Genomic DNA, 21,799 nt, shown 5'->3' on the forward strand with positions numbered 1-21,799 from the left:
AAAATGTGTACATTATTGCAAACGTTTGGCCGCCTGTGTGTGTGTGTGTGTGTGTGTGTGTGTGTGTGTGTGTGTGTGTGTGTGTGTGTGTGTGTGTGTGTGTGTGTATATACACTACCGGTCAAAAGTTTTGAAACACTTGACTGAAATGTTTCTCATGATCTTAAAAATCTTTTGATTTGAAAACGTATGCTTAAATGTTTGAAATTAGATTTGTAGACAAAAATATAATTGTGCCAACTTGTTAATTTATTTCATTATAAAACTAAAATTTAATTAAAAAATAAAAGTTTTTTAAATTGATGACTTGGACCAAATAATAAAGAAAGCAGCCAATAAGTGCCCAACATAGATGGGAACTCTTTCAATACTGTTTAAAAAGCATCCCAGGGTGATACCTCAAGATGTTGGTTGAGAAAATGTCAAGAGTACATGTCTGCAAATTCTAGGCACAGGGTGACTACTTTGAAGATGCTAAAATATAACACAGTTTTGATTTTTTATTTTTTTTTGGATTTTGTTTAGTCGCAACCTAATTGCCATAGTACATTAATGTTATTCCACAGTTTTGATGACTTTACTATTATGCTAAAATATAAAGAAAAAAAAATTATCATAAAGAATGAGTAAGTGTTTCAAAACTTTTGACTAGTAGTGTATATATATATATATATTTTTTGCATTTAATATTAATAGTTTTAATAACAAGCAATGTTTTTTAAATACTTTTATGTATAAAAACATATTAGTGCCCCAAAATAATATGTTGTGTAAAGATTATATAAACAATCAAAATAGTTTTTTCCTTTACACAACTTTATCATGCTATCAGTTTCTTCCAAAATATAATACATACTAAAGTGATTTTTACTAAGAATAAATCTGTGGTAACCTGTTATTATCTACCACTGACAAACAATATGTTTGTATGATACATATTTTGTTTTTTATTTCAGTGTAAATCATCATAAATCAATCTATATAAACACAAAACAATAGAGCAATTTACCATTAATCTAAACCATTTGGTTGAGAAAATTTTTCAAATAATTAAAAATTACTTATCAAATGTTTGGTGTGTAGTTGATGTATCTTCAGTAAACCCTCTGAAACATCCTGGTTACTTTTGTAACCTCCATTCCCTGATGGAGGGAACGAGATGTTGTGCTGATGGTCGCCCTTGGGAGCCCCAAACGCCTCTGATCTTTGAGAAAAGGCTAATGGGAATTGGCAAGTAGAATTTGCATGCCACTCCCCCGGACATACGGGTATAAAAGGAGCTGGCTCGCAACCACTCATTCAGGTTTTGTGCTGAGGAGCCGAGACAAGGTCCCGGTCATTTCAGCGGATAGTTCAGTGTTGTGGCAGGAGGGACACAACGTTTCGTTCTCTCCATCAGGGAACGGAGGTTACGAAAGTAACCAGAATCGTCCCTATCTGTCACACATTCGACATTGTGTCGATGTAGTGACACAAGGGGTCCCTATACGAAACGCCACAACTAGCTGAACTGTGTTATGTGGACTGGTGGTGCGAGACGGGCAGATCACTGTGTGCCTTGTAGCCAGCGCACCTGGCCGTCATGTAAACTACCCCAACGCTCCTACAAGCGTCGTATGGTCCCCTGCACCTCGGGGACAAGTCGACTGCCAAAAAAATGGGGACAGGCTACCCCAGTCGTGGCCTCTTCTCTTCTTTTCTTCTCCCCAAAAAAGAATGGAAATCAATCGACTGGGGGCCATAAGTGTCTGCATCGGGGGGGTGTCACTCCCAAGGGGAAGACACCGCGGAGACCACACCCTCCCCGAAGGGGAGGAAATGTGTGGAAATATATCACATGGTCTTACCGAGTTTTGTTGGTAGTGTCGCATGTGGAGAAGTCCCCGTGGTAGGTCCTACCCAGAGGGGACGGAACTCTACAAACGGCAACTGGGGCAGAGAGGACTCTGCCCAAGTAAGACGCGGGTTTACCAACGGGGAAGATATATCAGATGGGGTTACAGACAGGTAACCAGTGCAAGTGGAGCACCTACCCCAGTACAGGGCCTACTTGCACATGTTCTGGGCCAGCATCGAGTTTCTCTGTGAACTCGCCTGCCACAGGGCTAAGGAGGAAGGACATCCAGGGTCCATGGTCTTGTGAACACGGCTGGGGGGTAAAAGCATACGTCTCCCCCTCCAGGAGGGGAAAGGCGCTATGCACAAGCAGTACACCTGGTCAGGTGTCCCGTACACTTACCTGTTCGTACCTGACAATACATGGGACAAAACTGGCTTAACCCAGAGATTGTAGAACCTCGCAAAGGTATTGGGTGTTGCTCAGCCCGCTGCTCTGCAGATGTCTGCTAAAGAGGCGTCACTGGTCAGGGCCCAGGAGGCCACCACACTCCTGGTAGAGTGTGCTCGTAGCCCCAAGGGGGGCGGCACGTCCTGGGTGTGATATGTCATGGCGATGGTGGCAATGACCCAGTGGGTGATCCTCTGTTTGGAGACAGCACTCCCTTTCCGCTGTCCTCCAAAGCAGACAAAGAGCTGCTCAGAGCATCTAAAGCTCTGTGTGTGGTCCAAACAGATGCGCAAAGCACGCACTGGACACAGAAATGACAAGGCTGGGTCTGCTTCCTCCTGGGGCAGCGCTTGCAGGTTGACCACCTGATCCCGAAAACGGGGTCGTGGGAACCTTGGGCACATAGCCCAGTCAGGGTCTCAGGACCACGTGAAAGTATCCCGGACCGAACACCAGGCACGTGTCGCTGACAGAGAACACCTGCAGGTCCCCTAACCTCTTGATGGACGTGAGCACAGTCAGGAGGGCAGTATTCAAAGAGAGAGCCTTTAGCTCAACTGACTCCAGGGGCTCAAGCAGGGCTCCCTGCAGGCCCCGTAGGACCACAGAGAGATCCCATGAGGGAATGAGGCACGGTCTGGGAGGGTTCAGCCTCTAAGGAACCTGATGATCAAGTCGTGCTTCCCAAGAGACTTACCGTCAACTGCGTCATGGTGCGCCGCTATAGCGGCCATTTACACCTTCAAGGTGGAGGGGGACAGCCGCCCCTCCAGCCTCTCCTGCAGGAAGGAAAGCACCGACCCGACTGTGCATCTCTGGGGGTCTTCGCGTCGGGAAGAAGACCACTTAGCGAACAGATGCCACTTCAAGGCATACAGGCGCCTCATAGAGGGAGCCCTAGCCTGAGTGATCGGGGGGGGGGGGCGGGCTGTCGCGAGGAGTGTGAGGTCCAAGAATCAAGTCTGGGTGTGCCAGTAGGGTGCTACTAGGACGACCTGCTCCTCGTCCTCCCTGACCTTGCACAGGGTTTGCGTAGCCCCCGGGGCCAGCTGTGTGCCAGTGTGTCTGTGCTGAGGGGAGCCTCGGTCAGGGCATACCAGAGCGGGAAGTGGGAGGATTCCCGGGAAGCGAACAGGTCTAGCTGCACTTGATCGAATCGACTCCAAATCAGCTGAACCACCTGGGGGTGGATTCTCCATCCTCCCTTGAGCGTGACCTGCCATGACAGCAGGTCCGCAGCGTTGAGGTCACCCGGGATGTGAGTGGCTCGCAGCAACTTGAGTCACTGCTGACTCCAGAGGAGGAAACGGCGGGCGAGTTGCGACATGCGACTGGAGCGCAAGCCGCCTTGGCGATTGATGTATGCTACCGTTGCTGTGCTGTCTGTCCGGACCAACATATGCTTGCCCTGGATCAACGGCCGAAGCCTCGGGCGAGCAACACTGCCAGCAACTCGAGGCAGTTGATGTGCCAACGCAGTCATGGCCCCGTCCAGGAGCCGGCGGCTGTGTGCTCATTGCACACGGCGACCCAGCCTGACTTGGAGGCATCTGTCGTGACGACGACTTGCCTGGAGACCTTCTCTAGGGGAACCCCTGCCCGTAAAAATGCAAGGTCTGTCCAAGGGCTGAACAAGCGGCGACCGATCGGCGTGAAGCCCACGCGATGTGCCCCGTGGCGCCATGCCCATCTCGGGACTCGAGTCTGAAGCCAGTGCTGAAGTGGTCTCATATGCATCAGCTTGAGCAGCGTGACCACCGTCGAGGACACCGCCGAGGACGCCATATGCCCCAGGAGCCTCTGAAATTGCTTCAGTGGGACCGCTGTTCTCCACCTGAACGATTTCAGGCAGTTCAGCACCGACTGTGTGTGCTCGTGAGGCGCGCCATCATCGAGACTGAGTCTAACTCCAACCCGAGAAAAGAGATGCTCTGAACCGGGGAGAGCTTGCTCTTTTCCCAGTTAACCCGAAGCCCCAGCCGGCTGAGGTGCCTGAGCACTAGGTCCCGGTGCGCACACAACAAATCCCGAGAGTGAGTTAGGATTAGCCAGTCGTTGAGATAGGTGAGGATGCGGATGCCCACTTCCCTTAGCAGGGCAAGGGCTGCCTCTGCGACTTTCGTTAAGATGCGAGGCAACAGGGACAGACCGAAGGGGAGGACCTTGTTCTGAATGGGAGGTCCGTGGGGGTTACCCAGCAGAGCGGCTCCCATTAGGGTCCCCAAATCGCCCCCAGTGCTAACCGACATGGCCTCATACCCATAGATAGAAGGACCAAGGCGGGGAGCTGCTGGGGTGGCTTTCCCTCTGACGAAAGAAAGCCGCAACCGCAACGTTGCCATGGTCATGTTCTCACAGTGAGGACATGACCAGTCCACGAACGCTGTCTTCGTGTGGGCAGCGCCCAAGCACGTAAGACAGCGATTGTGGCCGTCGGAAGCGGAGAGGTAACGACCGCAACCAGGAATTTCACACAAACGGAAAGTCATCTTTAAAAATACACTCTCCATGAGTGCCACTCTTTTAGAAGGAAAAATATACTCTTTTAGTAGAAGAATATACTCTTTTAGCTGCTGAAGCACCCAGGGGCATTCTCTGCACTCCACCGGTGCACGAGGGGGAGAAACCGCTGTAATGCGCCATAAATTCAACAGCTTCGAGGTGAATGGATCGGCAGAGTAATTCAGCTCACTGAATACAACCGCTCGGCTCCGAAGAGAAAATCTGAATGAGTGGTTGCGAGCCAGCTCCTTTTATACCCGTATGTCCGGGGGAGTGGCATGCAAATTCCACTTGCCAATTCTCATTGGCCTTTTCTCAAAGATCAGGGGTGTTTGGGGCTCCCAAGGGTGACCCCTAGTGTCACTACATTGACACAACTTGGAGTGAGTGACAGATAGGGAATTTAAAAAAAATAAATAAATAAATAAAAAAAAGCTTGCCTTTGAAATATTCACAAATAAGTTCCACATCACTTATTTCACTGCTGCTCCATCCTGAAATTTTGTGAAAAATATTGTTCCCTGAACAAAAATACTGAGGATATTATACACATCTTTGTATATAAAGCCTGGCATCAACTCACAATCTTTTTTTTAAAATTAACATGGCAGCATTTTTTGCGAAGGCAGCTGCCCTCAAGGCAAATGTTCCTATATTTTCAATGTTATTTTTGTGATTTCTTGGAGCTTTACAAAGCTCCTAGAAACTAAAGCAATATTTAAGAGGAAAAAACTAAGGAATTTATTATGTAGGCCCTAATGTGTGGAAAAAAAGCAATGAAATAATTTTCAGATGTATCCCTTATATTTTTGCACTTTTTAGGTGCTAGAAACTGACAGTAACCTGCAGGTGTGGAGTGCTAGTGAGTGCTGTGTGCCTGTGGCTTAATCCGACAGTGCAAGCATGTGATTTGTGGGTGTGTTTAATTTTGACAGGAGATAAAGCAGACATACTTCTCATTTCAACAGGCATTTGTGTTTTCTCTCATGTCTGTTTTAAATGGATCCTATACACTGTATGAGGACTGCTGTTGTTTTTATCTTATTAATTCATTTGGTAACTTCTGACAGCAATGCTCTCAATATAGTAAGTATAATCTGTCTCATTATAACACAATTATATAAATAATCTCATGTTTTGATGGCTGGTTTGTTCCATCACTGATTCATTTTGATATTCACAGGTTGCCACATGTAACCATACAACAGGTAAGTGTTACAAAACTTAATTAATTTATTAAGTTGCATGCAGGTATTAATCAAAAAGCTTTCTTTCTTTCTTTCTTTTCATATCAAGGACAGACAATAAAAGATTAGAGTTCTTCTTGTTTTTTGCCGTAGTTGCAGTAATGTGAACATTTCTTTTTTTTTTTGGTCTCACATACGCAAAATTGTACATGTAATTCTTTACTATTTTAGATAGTGTACCTCCAGGTTGGTTGAAACCAGTTCGTTTAAACCCTTCACCCTTAAGTGAGCTGTCTGTGCAACTGAGTGAATCTGAAGTGTCACTCATTATAAAGTGGTCCATTAATATTGACAGTAAGGCATATTTTCTTTGGTCTCTTGAAAATGTATTATAATAGTATGATGATAATTTTTGGAACTTTGGGGCATTTTACATTTAGTGGCATTTGCATCTGGAATATTTTCAAAAATGAAACTAAACCTTTGGTGGATTAACTTTTTATTTCATATAAAGTCTATAAATTGAGTTTCATTTTTTAAAGATTAGATTAGAGTAGATGTTTTCCAAAAATAACGAATGAAAGAGTGACAGACATTAGTCAGAAGCATTTCGCAAATGTTATTGTATTTTTAATATTGTTATGTGGAACCTATAGGATCACATTACTATACCTACATTTTTGCATACTGTGGCAGTTTCCTGGTGAAATTAACACTAGAGGTGCTACAACATAAAGGACATTTATTCACTTTCACACAAATCCCAAGTAAAACGTCAGATTATCAGTTCATATACATTTACTTTACACCCTGTTCCTCACACAATGCTATTTTATGTCATCAAAACATGTTTACAATAGCGCTTGAAAGGCAATACATTTGATTGTTTGCACTACATATACAACTACATTTACAAGCTTGTTTGAGTGCAATCAAATTACGCAGACGTTGCAGTTGCACTTGTGATGTAAAGGACCGGGGTACGAGTCCAGAAGAGCACGTGAGTTGACGTGAGCTAAAAGTGTCATAGAAGCACCACAAAATAATGTGTTTGCTTCAGCAAATGTGTTTTTCATCTCACATTTGCTTTTTATGGCACTACTGGTCAAGTTTAGGTTAAATGTTTAGGTTAGGGAGGTAGGTTTTGTTGACTGAATACTCGATACCTCATCTATTTGGGAGAACATTTAAACTCACTTTTAGAGCCACACAGTGAACATTTCACCTCAGAACTGGTGTGATATGTGTAATTTAATTTAGCAAAAATGTTGCCACAGTCACATAAAAAAGATCAGGCTGAGAATTTTGATAATATGTCTTGTTCAATCAATTGTTTGTTAGTTCGAAGTGATGAAGCTTGATTATTCAAACTATAAACACATATTATTTTTTCATTATTTTAAATGATCTCTATATTGTTTATACAATTGAATCCCCTTTCAAACATCTAGCTTTCCATATATGTTTGAATTACTTTAATTATTTTAACATTTATACTTTGTTATTTTATTTGTGGTTAGTTAGAGATAAGGTTAGGGGTGGGTTAGGATATGGATTAGGATTAGGGTTGATAACCCAATTACATCAAGTCAAAATTCAGCATGCATAAGTTAACAAAAACCAGACTAATAAGTGGGCTTTCTTGTTACAAAAGGTTTCGTTATTTAGAACGTTCCCTAATCCAGGTAGTTCTAAAATATCTGGTAGTATTTAGACTGAAGTATCAGGTTGTTCAGAGAAAACCGAGAGAAAGAGAGAAACATTTGCTCAGGGAGGAAGAGGGTTTCAGTCTTCTCAAGATAACAGTTTGAGTTACATCCTGTTTGAAATGTCAGAGAGATATGTGAAGATCTCTGAAGTTGCAGATGAGGATATTAAGATATGTTATTGAGCATCATTGGCTCAGCAGTGATTAGAGCGGGCCTGCCATTGGGTAAAGCTTTAGTTTTATCTGGTGTAGACACATCTTTTCCATGAGCACTTGACACTCATAAAAAATAAAAAAGTAAAAATAATTGATATGTATATTATTCTTGCACTCTAATCTGTCTTGGAAAGTATTTTTCGATGCATTTGAAACTTTGTAATACAGCACATTTTGTACTATTGTCTCCGCTAGATGAATCGCTTATGTTGTATTATTATTCTTTTGTAAGACGCTTTGGAGAAAAGCGTCTGCCAAATGAATAAATGTAAATGTGTAGAATGAGAAGATTAAGGGTCCCAGCCAGGGCCGGATTAGGGTGGTGGGGTCCCCAGGGCTGGATTCATTGTTGGGGCCCTACACCATAAAATATTGTGCTACCATTTCGGAAAGAAAATGTAAGGTAACACAGAGAGAACAGAAGCATTGTGACTGACATCAAAAACATTCTGTAATCACTCTGCTTGAACTCCACTCTAGGTTTTTCATAGCCTGGACCTCACTATATTATTAAATTTACATACATAAATGGAATGGCATACACCTGTATATAATTATCAGGACAATAAATAAAAATAGACATAACAATGGATAAAAATAGACCATGGGGTTTCCCAAAGCACTAAGCAGCACAGAAGCAGCTATCGCTATGGCATTTTCCCCAAAAGAATCGTTATCTCAATAGCACGTAAAAACTTTTGTGAGCCTCAGAACACCCATAGGTCCATTATGTGCAACTATCTTTCTCTCATCTTTCAGTTTTTAAGAAACAAAGTCCTAGGCATAATTTAAGTGTGGGATGAGTGGGACATGTCCCTCCACTTTTTTTCTTTGCCAATTTTGTCCTATCGTGGAAACAGTCCTTCTACCTACGGGTATAAGGCCAGCGCGGCTAGCACTGGGGGCGATTTGGGGACCCTAATGGGATCGTCTCCGCCGGGTATCCCCGTGCGGACCTCCCATTCCCCAGCACACTCGTCTGCCACAATCGGGCTTGCGGATGAGTTCGCCGGCTCGTCTCACGGCGAGTCTGGCTTCTTGTTCGGAGCACGCGAAGATGATGAGCTCTTGAGCGCAGCATCGGAGAGCGGGCTTGTCCAGTCGGACGCAGAAGCCTCAGCTGGGCTTCCCCCTTCGGGGACGATTGCCCATTCACAGGCCGATGCCGAAATGACAGACATGCTTTCTCAGGCGGTCGCGAGTGTCAGGTTAGAGTGGAACCCTCCGCTCTCCCCTGAACCCTCGCGGCTTGATGATTGGTTTCTGGGCTCGCGGCGCCGCTCAAAGCAGCCCCGCTCCAGTGCCATTCTTCCCGGAAGTGCACGAGGAGCTGACAAAGTCGTGGGAGGCACCTTTTACTGCCCGGCCCCGAACTGCGCTGCAGTTCCCCCGCTCTCACTACCCTCGATGGCAGGGCGGCCAGGGGCTATACGCCGATTCCCCCGGTGGATAAGGCGCTCGCAGTGCACCTATGCCCGCAGAGCGCCACCACCTGGCACGGACGCCCTAAGCTCCCGTCCAAGCCCTGTAGGCTTACGTCGTCCCTGACGGCTAAAGCCTACAGCGCTGCTGGACAAGCCGCCTCTGCCCTGCATGCCATGGCTCTCCTGCAGGTCCACCAAGCCAAGGCACTGAAAGAACTACACGAGGGTAGTTCTGCCCCAGATTTGAAGCAGGAACTGCGCCCGGCGACCGACCTCACTCTCCGAGCGATGAAGGTCACTGCGCGGTCTCTCGGGCGGACGATGGCCACGCTAGTGGTCCAGGAGTGCCACCTTTGGCTCAACCTGGTCGAGATGGGTGAGGCCAACAAGTCACGGTTCCTTGCTGCCCCCATTTCCCAGGCAGTTCAGTACCCAACAGTTCAGCCAAAGAGTGGCTTCCTTCCTCCCTGGGTCACATACCCGGTGTGTACGGTCGTCACCACGACCACCGTCCATGGGTTTTTTCTTGCAGGATTGGCGCTCCAGTGGTGGCCTTTCCACCCCTGAGCACCCAGCTGTGGCACACAGCTGCCCCCGATGTGGCAGTCTCCATGGGTTATGAGGACAGGCCTCTTCCTCCCCCATCCCAGGCTGTTCCGGGGGTGGTCACAAGGAGCCAGGTAAGTGCTTCAATGTCCCTAGACTCAGCACGGCCACGACGTGGTGTGGCATATCGCGCTCCGCCCCACCGTGAGGCCCCACCTGCCGGTACGTCTGATGATGTTGTCCCCTTGGTCCCCCTCGAGCAGAACTTGGACGCGTGGCTCACGCTTTCCAATCCGTCGCGATGGCTGATCCGGACCATCTGACTCAGCTACGCGATTCAGTTCGCCAGGCGCCCGCCCAGGTTCAGCGGTATTCACTTCACCTTGGTCAAGAGCGAAAACGCTGCCACCCTGCGCTTGGAGATTGCTACCCTTGTACGGAAGGACGCGATAGAACCTGTCCCTCCAGCTGAGATGAAGAAAGGGTTTTACAGCCCCTACTTCATCGTACCGAAAAAAGGCGGTGGGTTGCGGCCAATCTTGGACCTGCGATTACTGAACTGGGCTTTACACAGACTCCCTTTCAAGATGCTGATGCAGAAACACATTCTGGAGAGTGTCTGGCATCAAGATTGGTTCGCGCCGGTAGACCTAAAGGATGCGTACTTCCACGTCTCAATCCTTCCTTGACACAGACCCGTCCAGTGATTTGCATTTGAGGGTCAGGCGTATCAGTACAAAGTCCTCCCTTTTGGCCTGTCCCTGTCTCCTCGCGTCTTTACGAAGATCGCAGAGGCTGCCCTTGCCCCATTAAGGGAGGTGGACATTCGCATTCTCAACTATCTCAATGACTGGCTAATCCTAGCTCACTCTCGAGACATGTTGTGCGCACACAGGGACCTGGTGCTCTCACACCTCAGCCGACTAGGGCTTCAGGTCAACTGGGAAAAGAGCAAGCTCCTCCCGGTTCAGAGCATCTCTTTTCTCGGTTTGGAGTTGGACTCAGTCTCCTTGACGGCGCACCTTACGAATGAGCGCGCCCAGTCGGTGCTGGCCTGTTCAAACAGAAAACAGCGGTTCCACTGAAACTTTTTCAGAGGCTCCTGGGGTATATGGTGTCCTCAGCGGTGGCCACCCCGCTCGGATTGATGCATATGATGCCGCTTCAGCACTGGCTCCAGACTCGAGTCCCGAGATGGGCATGGTGTCACAGGACACATCGCGTGGCCATCATGCTGGTCTGTCACTGTCTTTTCAGCCCTTGGAATGACCTCTCGTTTCTACAAGCAGGTGTTCCTTTAGAACTGGTCTCCAGATGCGTCGTGGTCATGACAGATGCCTCCAAAATGGGCTGGGGCGCTGTTTGCAATGGGCACACAGCTGCCAGCCTCTGGACGGGTCCGCGACTGCATTGGCAGATCAACTGCCTCGAGTTGTTGGCAATTCTGCTCACACTGCGGAGTTCCGGCCATTGATCCAGGGCAAGAACGTGTTAGTTCGGACAGACAGCATGGCAACAGTAGCATATGTCAACCGCCAAGGCGGTCTGTGCTCTCGTTGTATGTCACAACTTGCAAAGTCTCCTCCTCTGAAGTCAGCAGCACTTCAAGTCGCTGCGAGCCACTCACATCCTGGGCAACCTCAACACTACAGCGGACATGCTGTCAAGGCAGGTTAACCTCAGGGGAGAGTGGAGACTCCACCTTCAGGTGGTCCAGCTGATTTGGAGTCGATTCAGATGGGCACAGGTGGACCTGTTGACCTCCCAAGAATCCACCCACTGTCCACTCTGGTATGCCCTCACCGAGGCTCCCCTCGGCATAGATGCGCTGGCACACAGCTGGCCCCCTGGCCTACGCAAATATGCATTTCCCCCAGTGAGCCTGCTTGCACAGACCCTGTGCAAGGTCAGGGAGGATGAGGAGCAGGTCGTCCTGGTAGCACCCTACTGGCCCACCCAGACATGGTTCTCGGACCTCACGCTCCTCACGACAGCTCCCCCCTGGCGAATTCCCCTGAGGAAGGACCTTCTTTCTCAGGGACGGGGCACCCTCTGGCACCCGCACCCAGACCACTGGAATCTCCATGTCTGGCCCTTGGACGGGACGCAGAAGACCTAAGCGGTCTACCACCCACGGTGGTAGACACGATCACTCAGGCTAGGGCCCCCTCTACGAGGCGCCTGTATGCCTTTAAGTGGCGTGTGTTCGCTAAGTGGTGTTCTTCCCGATGCGAAGACCCCCAGAGATGCGCAGTCGGATCAGTGCTTTCCTTCCTGCAGGAGAGGTTAGAAGGGAGGCTGTCCCCTTCCACCTTGAAGGTGTACATTGCCGCCATAGCAGCACACCATGACGCAGTCGACGGTAAGTCCTTAGGGAAGCATGACCTGATCATCAGGTTCCTAAGAGGCGCCAGGAGGCTTAATCCCTCCAGACCACACCTCGTTCCCTCATGGGACCTCTCTGTAGTTATTCAGGGTCTACAGAGAGCCCCCTTTGAGCCTTTGCAGTCAGCCAAGCTTAAGGCACTCTCCTTGAAGACTGCCCTCCTGACTGTGCTCACTTCCATCAAGAGGGTAGGCTCCCAAGAGTGACCCCTAGTGTCACTACATCGACACAACGTCTCGTTCCCTCCATCAGGGAACGGAGGTTACACAAGTAACCATGACATTTTCTGGACAGTGCCTGCTTTTTGTCAGCTTGCCACACCCTCCATATTTCTGCTTCCTCTTCTGATCTCAGGTTTGGTCCTTCTGTTGGAGGAACATAAATTGTGTCTAATCTGTGCAGGCTTTGACATTAGCATTCATTAGCATTTCACCCCAGTCTGTTTCTAGTGGCAGTGGAAGTTTCACTTCCTCTTTCTCGTCTCAGCTAACCCTCTCATTGCTTCCCTCAATTCTTCTCTCTTTGTGAAACAACAACAATCTTTATCAACAAATATCTTCATCCCTCTTTGTTTTTTCTTTGTTTTTGAGGGACCATAAAAACTTAATTTGAACTAAGAGCAAAGTTTTTCTGGTCTACCGCAACAATTCTCCAATTTCAAGTTCACTTTAGCAGTTTTTAATTGCATCTAAATACGGGAGTGTTATTTCATTCTATTTCTTTTCAAAAAATGGTATATCTTAATATCTCTCTATATATTCAGTATTAACTTTTTAAGTTTCAATAATAACATAATTCTGCATGTACACAGCTTTTGCTGTAGACACAGAAACACAAAAAACAGAACCTTTTTGAGGCTCTGAGGTTCGAGCCCTTAAACCAGACTTCTCTCTCCCCATCTCCTCCCGAGAGTCCCCAAAAACTCTAAATAATTACCCCAGTTCCTGACAAACATGTCCCCAAACCCCAGCTTTTTATTTGCCACCTCCTCGAAAGCTGCCACCCTCCCCATCTCCGCAGACCACTCCGGAAATGATGGTGCACCGTCCGACTTCCAACCTTTAAAATAATTTGTCTGCCAATCATGATACTGGTCAGAACCCAATTTTTTATATGTTTATCCCCCAAATTTATTACCGCCCCATCACCCAAAATACAAAGTCTGGGGCAAAATAAAAATTTGTGTGCCCAAAACACCACACAAACAAATCTGAACCTTCAACCAAAATTCTTGGATCTCAACACACCCCCAAAAGACATGGGTTGTGTCTCCATCTTCTGATTGGCATGGCCAGCAGGTGAGTGTGTCTTTAAGACCAAGCCTATACAATCTAGAGGGGGTCCAATAGAATCTATGTAAAATCTTGAAATGCATAAGGCGCACCCTTGACATTTTTTAGAATCCTAGCCCACACTCCCTCCTCCAATACCAAATTTAAATCTTTCTCCCATAATCTCTTGAGAGAAGCTGAAACTCTGTGCCCCAGACTCTGAATTAGCAGGGAGTAATACACTGATGCCTCATGACCATTTCCAAAAGCAGTAATCACCTTTCTCAGAGTGTCTGCCACTTTAGGGGGGTGTGTACTACTCCCAAAAACAATACAAAGCAGGTGGCACAGCTGTAAATACCTTTAAAACTGAGATCTGGGAATCCCAAAATGTTGAACCAAATTCTCAAAAGATCTCAACACTCCACTCTCATACAGGTCACCGAGTGTAGTAACTCCCCTCACAATCCACTCTGACCAGCAGAAAGGGGACTTATTAATAAATAATTTAGGGTTCGGCCATATGCATTTTAAATAAATGTCCGAATTAAACACTCTGGACACTTTTGTCCATACCGAGTGCAAATGCGAGATAACGGGGTGTAACTTAACTTCTCCGATTAGTTTAATAGAAAGGCTTTGCAATGGTAAAATAGGGGCAAGAACTTCTTGTTCTATACATAACCAGGGAGGGGCTCTTTCAGATGGAAGCAACCAATGAGCCAAATGTCTGAGACTGAAAGCATAATAATAAAACAAAATCTTGGGTAGGTCTAGCTCACCTTTGTCAATCGGCCTTTGTAACTTATTAAAATGCAATCTAGGATGCTTACCATTCCAAAAGAAGGACTTTTCTATGCTATCAAATTGCTTAAAATAAGAGAGGGGGACATCTACAGGGAGAGATTGTAGCAGGTAGATGAATTTTGGAATACAATTAATTTTAATAACATTAACCTTCTCAATCATAGATAAATGTAATGAAGCCCACCTGCCCACAAAACCTTTTTATTAAGGGGTCAAAATGAACTCTAACTAAATCAGACAAATTTGCTGGGAATAAAATGCCCAAATACTTAATGCCCTGTTTGGGCCACTGGAAGGTGCCCGGCTGGTAAGCCATTACTGGGCAGTATGCTGTCGGAGACAAAGCTTCAGATTTAGACCAATTGACACTGTATCCCGAGAACTTAGAAAAGGAATTAATAATTCTACGGAGGCAAGGCATAGATCTAATGGGGTCAGAGACCAATAATAAAATATAATCTGTGTAATGCGCCATACCTCCCGCCACCACCTCTGGAAAATCATCTTCCCTTCTTATCGTGGCTACTAATGGTTCCAGGGCAAGACAAAACAATAATGGGGAAAGAGGGCAACCCTGCTGGGTGCCCCTATCCAGAGTAAAATAATCTGAAATTAATCCATTTGTTTGTACCGCCGCTACTGGGTGTCTATAAAGTAACTTAATCTATCCAACAAAAGTATTCCTGAACCCGTATATTTCCAAAATCTTAAAAAGATAATCCCATTCTACCATATCAAACGCCTTTTCGGTGTCAATTAAGATGGCCGCGACCAGAGCCTGATCATTCGCCACTGACCACATAATATTGATGAAACGCCTAATGTTATCAGAAGGGCTGCGGCCCAGAATAAACCTCACCTGATCTATATGTATAAGGGATGTCATAACTTAATCGGTTAGCCAGAATTTTTGACAATATTTTTACGTCTAGCTGGATCAGGGAAATTGGACCGTAACTCTTACACTTGCTTGGATCTTTGTCCTTTTTAAGAATCAGACTGATCCGGGCTTGTGTTATGGTTGGCGGAAGCTTTCCATTCTTTAATCATTCCATATAAACTTCTAACAAAAGTGGAGCCAGTTCTGTAGCATAAGATCTAAAAAATTCAGCGGCAAAACCATCTGGCCCCAGAGCCTTGCCTGTAGGCAAGGCCTTAATTACATCGCCAAGCTCTTCCAAGCTTATCTCAGAATCAAGAGAATTTTTTTACTCATTCGTCAATTTAGGGAGATCTAATGGTTCCACAAAGTTTCTTATGTCTTCATCAGTAGACGAAGACGTGGAACTATAGAGATCAAGATAGAATTCTTTATATATCTAGCCAAAAGCTTCCCTGCTTTGTCCCCCAACTCAAAAGTCTTGCCCTGAACAGCCAAAACTCCACCTTCCACGACAAAATAGTATTATATCTGTGTTTCAATCGGGTCAATTGTCTGAGGCCATCAGAAGACATTTGGAGCTTCAGCTCTGCCTCGGCACTTTTAATATTCCCTTCCAACTCCACGAGTTCTCGAGCTTTGGATTTTTTTGATGAATGAGGCATACTGTATGATCCAACCCCTAAGAACTGCCTTAAGTGCCTCCCAAGCCACGCCCACAGAGGATAATGAGGACCAGTTGGTTTCCATATAGACATTGATTTCAGACTTTCAGCATTTGTTGGAATTCAGGATTTTGCAAAAGGGATACATTAAAGCGCCAACTATATGATTTCTTTTTCTCCATATGTGGCAACACGTCTAAACTCACCAGGGCGTGATTTGAGACTAAAATGTTTCCAACTGAGCAATCAACAACAGATGAAGTGAGGGACTTATAGTCCCTGCCAGATGGGTTCAAAAGTCTCCAAATATCTGTAAGACCAAGATGTTTACACATCCTATGAAGCGTCAGTGTTGCTCTAGGTGGCTTACACACTCTTCCCAAGTCTCCTTCCAATATTATATCATGAGGGGTGACTCACCTGCTCTTACTTGAGCCAGCACTAAAGAAAACATGTCCACCCCATTTCTTCCCAAATTTTTCAGCTTCTTGCGGGGAAAGATGCATTTCTTGAATAAACACTATATTATATTTCTTACGTTTAAGAAAAGAAATAACCTTCCTTCTTTTTATGGGGTGCCCCAACCCATTCACATTCCATGTGGAGAGAGACAATCCACTCATATTAACATTTAAGTTTTTGACATATGAGAAAAATTATATTGTATGTAAAAAATAAAATTATATAGACTACATTCCACATTGGTGCAACAATCAACCCCCAAACTTTCCCCAGAAAAAAAAAAAAAAAAAAACTGAAAAAAGAAAAAGTGCGCATTAACCCCACGCACAACAGCGCCAACCGGCATCCATCCCTCTAAACTCAAACAGTCCATGTATGCCTACGAGAGCCCTCATGACAAATTTGCCGTTGGATTGCTCAAGTTTGGTGTTTCTATACAAAAATTTGTAAGACAGAATTTCACAACAGAAGATAACCTATAAAACAAACTCCAGCCATTAGGCAGGATAAACACAAGGAACATGTAGATTGGTAATCATGGAAATTCTTTTGTCTTTGGTTTCATGAAAAAAGGGTTGTTCCACTCTTCTTATATGTTCAGCAAAAATATTAATTTTTTATAGTTTTTCATTCCTTAAACTGTTTGTTTCTAATCCCTGATACAAACTGATAACATTAGTCAATATTTAGTAATATATATATTAGGGGTGTAATGGTACACATAAGTCATGGTTCGGTACGAACCTCGGTTTTGGGGTCACGGTTCGATACGTGTTCGGTACAACAGGAAAAAGCAACAAATCCCAAATGCTAGGTTTCTTTTCATTTATTTTGAACAGACAGTTGTGCAAATTACAGATTGTTCCACCTAGCGGCATTTAGTCCCCCCTGAGGTAGATGGTACAGTACCGCCTCCTTTAGTGAATTAAGCACTAAGCAGTAAACAGAATGCACTCTTGCACAGGCCATATTTTTTTGTAGGGTTGATAAAAAACAAAAGGTATTTGGTCACAATCAGCTACAAAACTGAAAAGCATCTCGTGTTATAAAAGTACAAAATAAATAGAATAATGAAAAATAATACTTGTGCATTAGGAGAAGCCATTCTTGTTTTGGGTTGGTGCATGGATGGTCTCTTCTTCTTCTGCTCTTTCTCCAGTTGTGGCGGTTAGCAAACAACGTTGCATTACCACGCGCGCCCCCTTCTGGATTGGAGTGTGGATCGCCTGTGTCAGACGTATTCTTCGTCTGACTGCATGCACCGAACTGTGACGTCAGTACCGTGACGGTTCGGGACAAATACATGTACCGTTACACCCCTAATATATATATATATATAAATATATACAGTACTGTGCAAAAGTCTTAGGCACATACGATGCTTCACAAAATCATTTGTCTTAAGATGGTTATTTATATTTTCAGCTTTAGTGTGTCAATAGGAAATATACATTTTAGACTCCCAAACATTTATTTTGCAAATAGAATAGAATAGAAAAGAAGAACAGGGGGCCCTGCAACAGATGGCATGGTCCCCACAGAATATTGAGTCAGTCTGGGATTACAAGAAGAGACAGAATCAATTGAGACAGCCGAAATAGATAGAAGAACTGTGGCAAATTCTCCAAGAAGCTTGGAACATCCTATCTGCCAACAACAACAAAAAAAAACTGTGTCCAGGTGTACCTAGGATTGGTGCTGTTTTGAAGGCAAAGGTGGTCACACCAAATATTGATTTAGCTTTTTTTATGTTTACTCAAATTTGTATGATGTTAATTGATAAATGAAAACAATGTATGGCATTATTTTTGAAGACATCCTCACTATGCAACATTTTTCCCAAGTGCCTAAAACTTTTGCACAGTACTGTGTGTATATATATATATATATATATATATATATATATATATATATATATATATATATATATATATATATATATATATATATAATATATATATATATTTGCAAGGATGATATATTGTTATGATAATATTTCAACATTTTGAATAGGGTATGTGGAAGAGGGGAGAGAGAGAAATGTACAGTAACCCACCCAGTGTTGCCAACTATTTGTAATGGGCAGTCGCTGAACAAAAGCTCACTGAAATGTCACTAAAAGTAGCTAATATGGAGATATAGGTATAGCTGTAATATGGAGATATAGGTAATATATCTTATTCTTGTGTGTAATGCTGAACCATCAGTGTTTATTACTTGTGCCAGTGTTACTGTGTCACAATGATTTTTGACAGTGATACCTCATCTGTTTATATCTTTATCTCTATACTTTATTATAGATCAGGGATTCATATCCATTCTCTCTCTTTTTCTCTCTCTAGCCCTGCTAGATAGTTTCTCAATGCTCTTCTATTGCTGTAGGATGGCTTTTCTTCTCTAAACAGAGAGCATGCACGTGAATTGAGGTTTAGACTGTCACAACAAATACCATCAACATGAAAGCTCGTCAGTCATTTGATTTATATAACATCTGTTTGCACGTAAGTCCAACTGCTGATGGCATGCAGGTCAGTCATATTACTTGGAACGTAGTGGGGCACTAGAACACTGAAAAACATTAATGAGAGGTGATTCACTATAGAGCTAGTGTTTTTTTCTCTCGCCAGATGTGGAAGAATGTCGCTAAAGCAGACTACAAAAGTTGCTCAAATTGTCACTAGTCGCTAGATGGGTCTTTAACTCACTAAGGGGGGTAACAAAGTCGCTAAATTGGCAACAATGAACCCACCTTAAGTTTTTTCCTTATGTGAACCTAGCATTTTGTCATGTTAATGTAAATTTTACAATAGAGTGCAACAGTCTGGTTCCAGAAGTAAAAATCCCATTCATTTATTCCATAGACTAATTGATTTTCAACTATAACTTATAAACCTTTAAAGACAGACCTACTGTGAGATACAAGGTTGTTCATCAATTGTATATGCTTCCGTTGAAGCCATCCGTCCACGTTATTTCAACTTCAATTTTAAAAATCGTGTTTGATAGCGGAATTCATGGTAAACAACTACATTACCCATTGTACAGTAGAGAAAGATCCACCAATCAGAGAACCGCAGCCAAAAAAACCCATGAAAACATGTCTCGCAGTGACCGCCCACTCCCATGACGCACTGTGAATGACGTAATCGAGTCGGTATCCCTTCACCCTTAGACTACTTATGTACAGAGGTGGACAGTAATGAAATACATTTACTTGAGTACTGTACTTAAGTACACTTTTTGAGTATCTGTTCTTTACTTGAGTATTATTTTTCTGGAAACTTGTGACATTAACTTAACTACATTTGAAAGACAAATATCATACTTTTCACTCCACTACATTTCTATCAAGGTCCTCAAGTAGAAAGTCGTTACTATGTAGCAGCTTTGAAAATCAGTGGATGATTTTTTTTTTCTTCTCTAAAACGTGATTGGTTTTTTGCAGGTGACAGACAACCTACCAATAATCACTCTTGTAGGGTCACGTGTTGTGAAGTTCAGTAATTTCCCAGCAGTTTTGAACACCGATCAGTTGGCAAAATGGAAGACGGTGGTTCCTCGGCGCAGTGTGCGCACCCATGGCCATACTTAGAAAATATGTTCCAGTTTTCTGAAAATGTTAAAGATTCGATTCGTTTTAAATGTTAGCTTTGTTTGCCTAAAACGTACCATATCACAGCCTTCAAAAACTCCCCGTCCAACCTGCGGAAGCATATTGAGGTATGTAAACTTTTAATTTCTTGTGAAAGCTTGAAATTATTTGTGCTTTAGAGCTAAAGTTTCAGTATGAAGTACGGTCGGTCAAATTATTTTTTATGGATTTGCCCGCCAAGTTGCCATAGCCTTGTGGATACACCGCTAACGCATAGGTAAGGTTCGACAATGATGTTAGTTAGCATGCAAAAGCGTGAATTCAAATGTAAATGAGCTTAAGAGTTAAATAAGTTAATATCTTGTAACTTTTATAGTTTTGTTTGTTGTAGTTGTTGTTACCTTGCATAATTACTATAGTTATGTGTAGAGCTGCACGATTAAATCATAAAAAGATCGCGATCTCAATTCAAACATCCACACGATCTCTTTCCTAAATGATAACGATTCGCCTGTCTATTAAACCTTTGACAAAAATCATACCGGAACATTCAAATCTGCGTTAGTGCTGCCGCTGAGCCAGAGAGAGCAGTTATCATGTATAGGTATGAAACAGCTTAATAAACAGTCTTTTCTACCACACAGTATTATTATTTCTTTCTGCGTTACAAATATTCAAATTATCACAGAAGTACTGGGATAAAAGTTTACACCTTTTGAGAGTAACTTGATGCTTGAAATAATGATTGTACCGATTACATTATTTCGCCACCAGGTGGCGACAAGTGACTTAAAAAAATTTATTTGTCATTGAATCATTCATTCAAGAGATTCGTTCAAAAATGCTGATTCATCCAGTAATGAAACAAGTGAAGTATTTGAGTGAGTCATTGAATCATTCAAACAGATTTTTTATTTTTTTTTAATAATTCATTCAAATCAATTAAAAAAATGTAAATAGACTGCAGCAATTCATATTTTGTCAGAACCACTAGTAAATTACATGTTATTTCCTTTAGTTGGCATTCAGAATCATGGGAGAATCATCATTTGAAACAAAAACATTGTGATTCTCAGTTTATCCAGAATCTAGTCAGTGTATTCAGTAGGTTGCTTCAGAGGCATAAGGTATTGTAAGTATTACATACAACAATGCAACAATAATAAAAAAATGCGTTGACATTAAAAAGGAAATTTACTTTTGATACTTAAGTACTTTTAAAACCAAGTACTTTTACTTAAGTAAAAATCTGTCTTTACAACTTTCACTTGTAATGGAGTTATATTTGACCAGTAGTATCTGTACTATCACTCAAGTAATAGAGTTGTGTACTTTGTCCACCTCTGCTTATGTATTTGTACATATTGGAATATTTTGCAATAAATGTAAAAAATATTGCTTCTATACTTATAATCAACAACCTAAAATCAATAGTTATATATATATATATATATATATATATATATATATATATATATATATATATATATATATATACACACACACACACACCTTTGTTTTTAAAATTTTTTTTGCCTCAAAACAATGTTTGTGATGTTGTGATTCTCCTCGGAGCTGGTAGGTTTGGCTCATGACTTACAATTCTTTTATAAAGGGTTTTATAAAAAGTCTATGAAAAAATTAATGGGGAAAATACTTCCAGAACCTAGGCGGCTGAAAAAGTTGTACTGTTGCACTCTATTAAAATTTGCTTGTGGTCAGGGGCATAGATTCCGGGGGTTTGGGGAGGAGGTAACCTCCCCCACACTAATCAAAACAAGCAAGTATGATTAACATTTATACCATGATCAATGGAAACATGGGAAAATGCTTCACGCTGCAAACAAATAAAAACGGTCGACCTAA

General features: G+C 43.4%; 1 protein-coding gene across 4 annotated transcripts in view; it reads left to right on the plus strand.

Moving 5' to 3' along the window:
* Window positions 1-5,765: 5,765 nt before the first annotated feature.
* LOC127415225 (interleukin-17 receptor B-like) overlaps window positions 5,766-21,799 on the plus strand; it is a 75,864-nt gene continuing 59,830 nt past the window's right edge. For 3 of the 4 annotated variants that reach the window (XM_051653877.1, XM_051653879.1, XM_051653881.1), the window contains exons 1-3: window positions 5,766-5,875; window positions 5,973-5,997; window positions 6,208-6,330. In XM_051653877.1, the coding sequence (XP_051509837.1) occupies window positions 5,789-5,875; window positions 5,973-5,997; window positions 6,208-6,330 (235 nt within the window). In that variant the 5' untranslated portion in view covers window positions 5,766-5,788. The remainder of the gene's footprint in view (window positions 5,876-5,972; window positions 5,998-6,207; window positions 6,331-21,799) is intronic. The other variant, XM_051653880.1, reaches the window with a different exon arrangement.

This window comes from Myxocyprinus asiaticus, chromosome 24, assembly GCF_019703515.2.
Source record: "Myxocyprinus asiaticus isolate MX2 ecotype Aquarium Trade chromosome 24, UBuf_Myxa_2, whole genome shotgun sequence".
NCBI classification, from domain to species: domain Eukaryota; kingdom Metazoa; phylum Chordata; class Actinopteri; order Cypriniformes; family Catostomidae; genus Myxocyprinus; species Myxocyprinus asiaticus.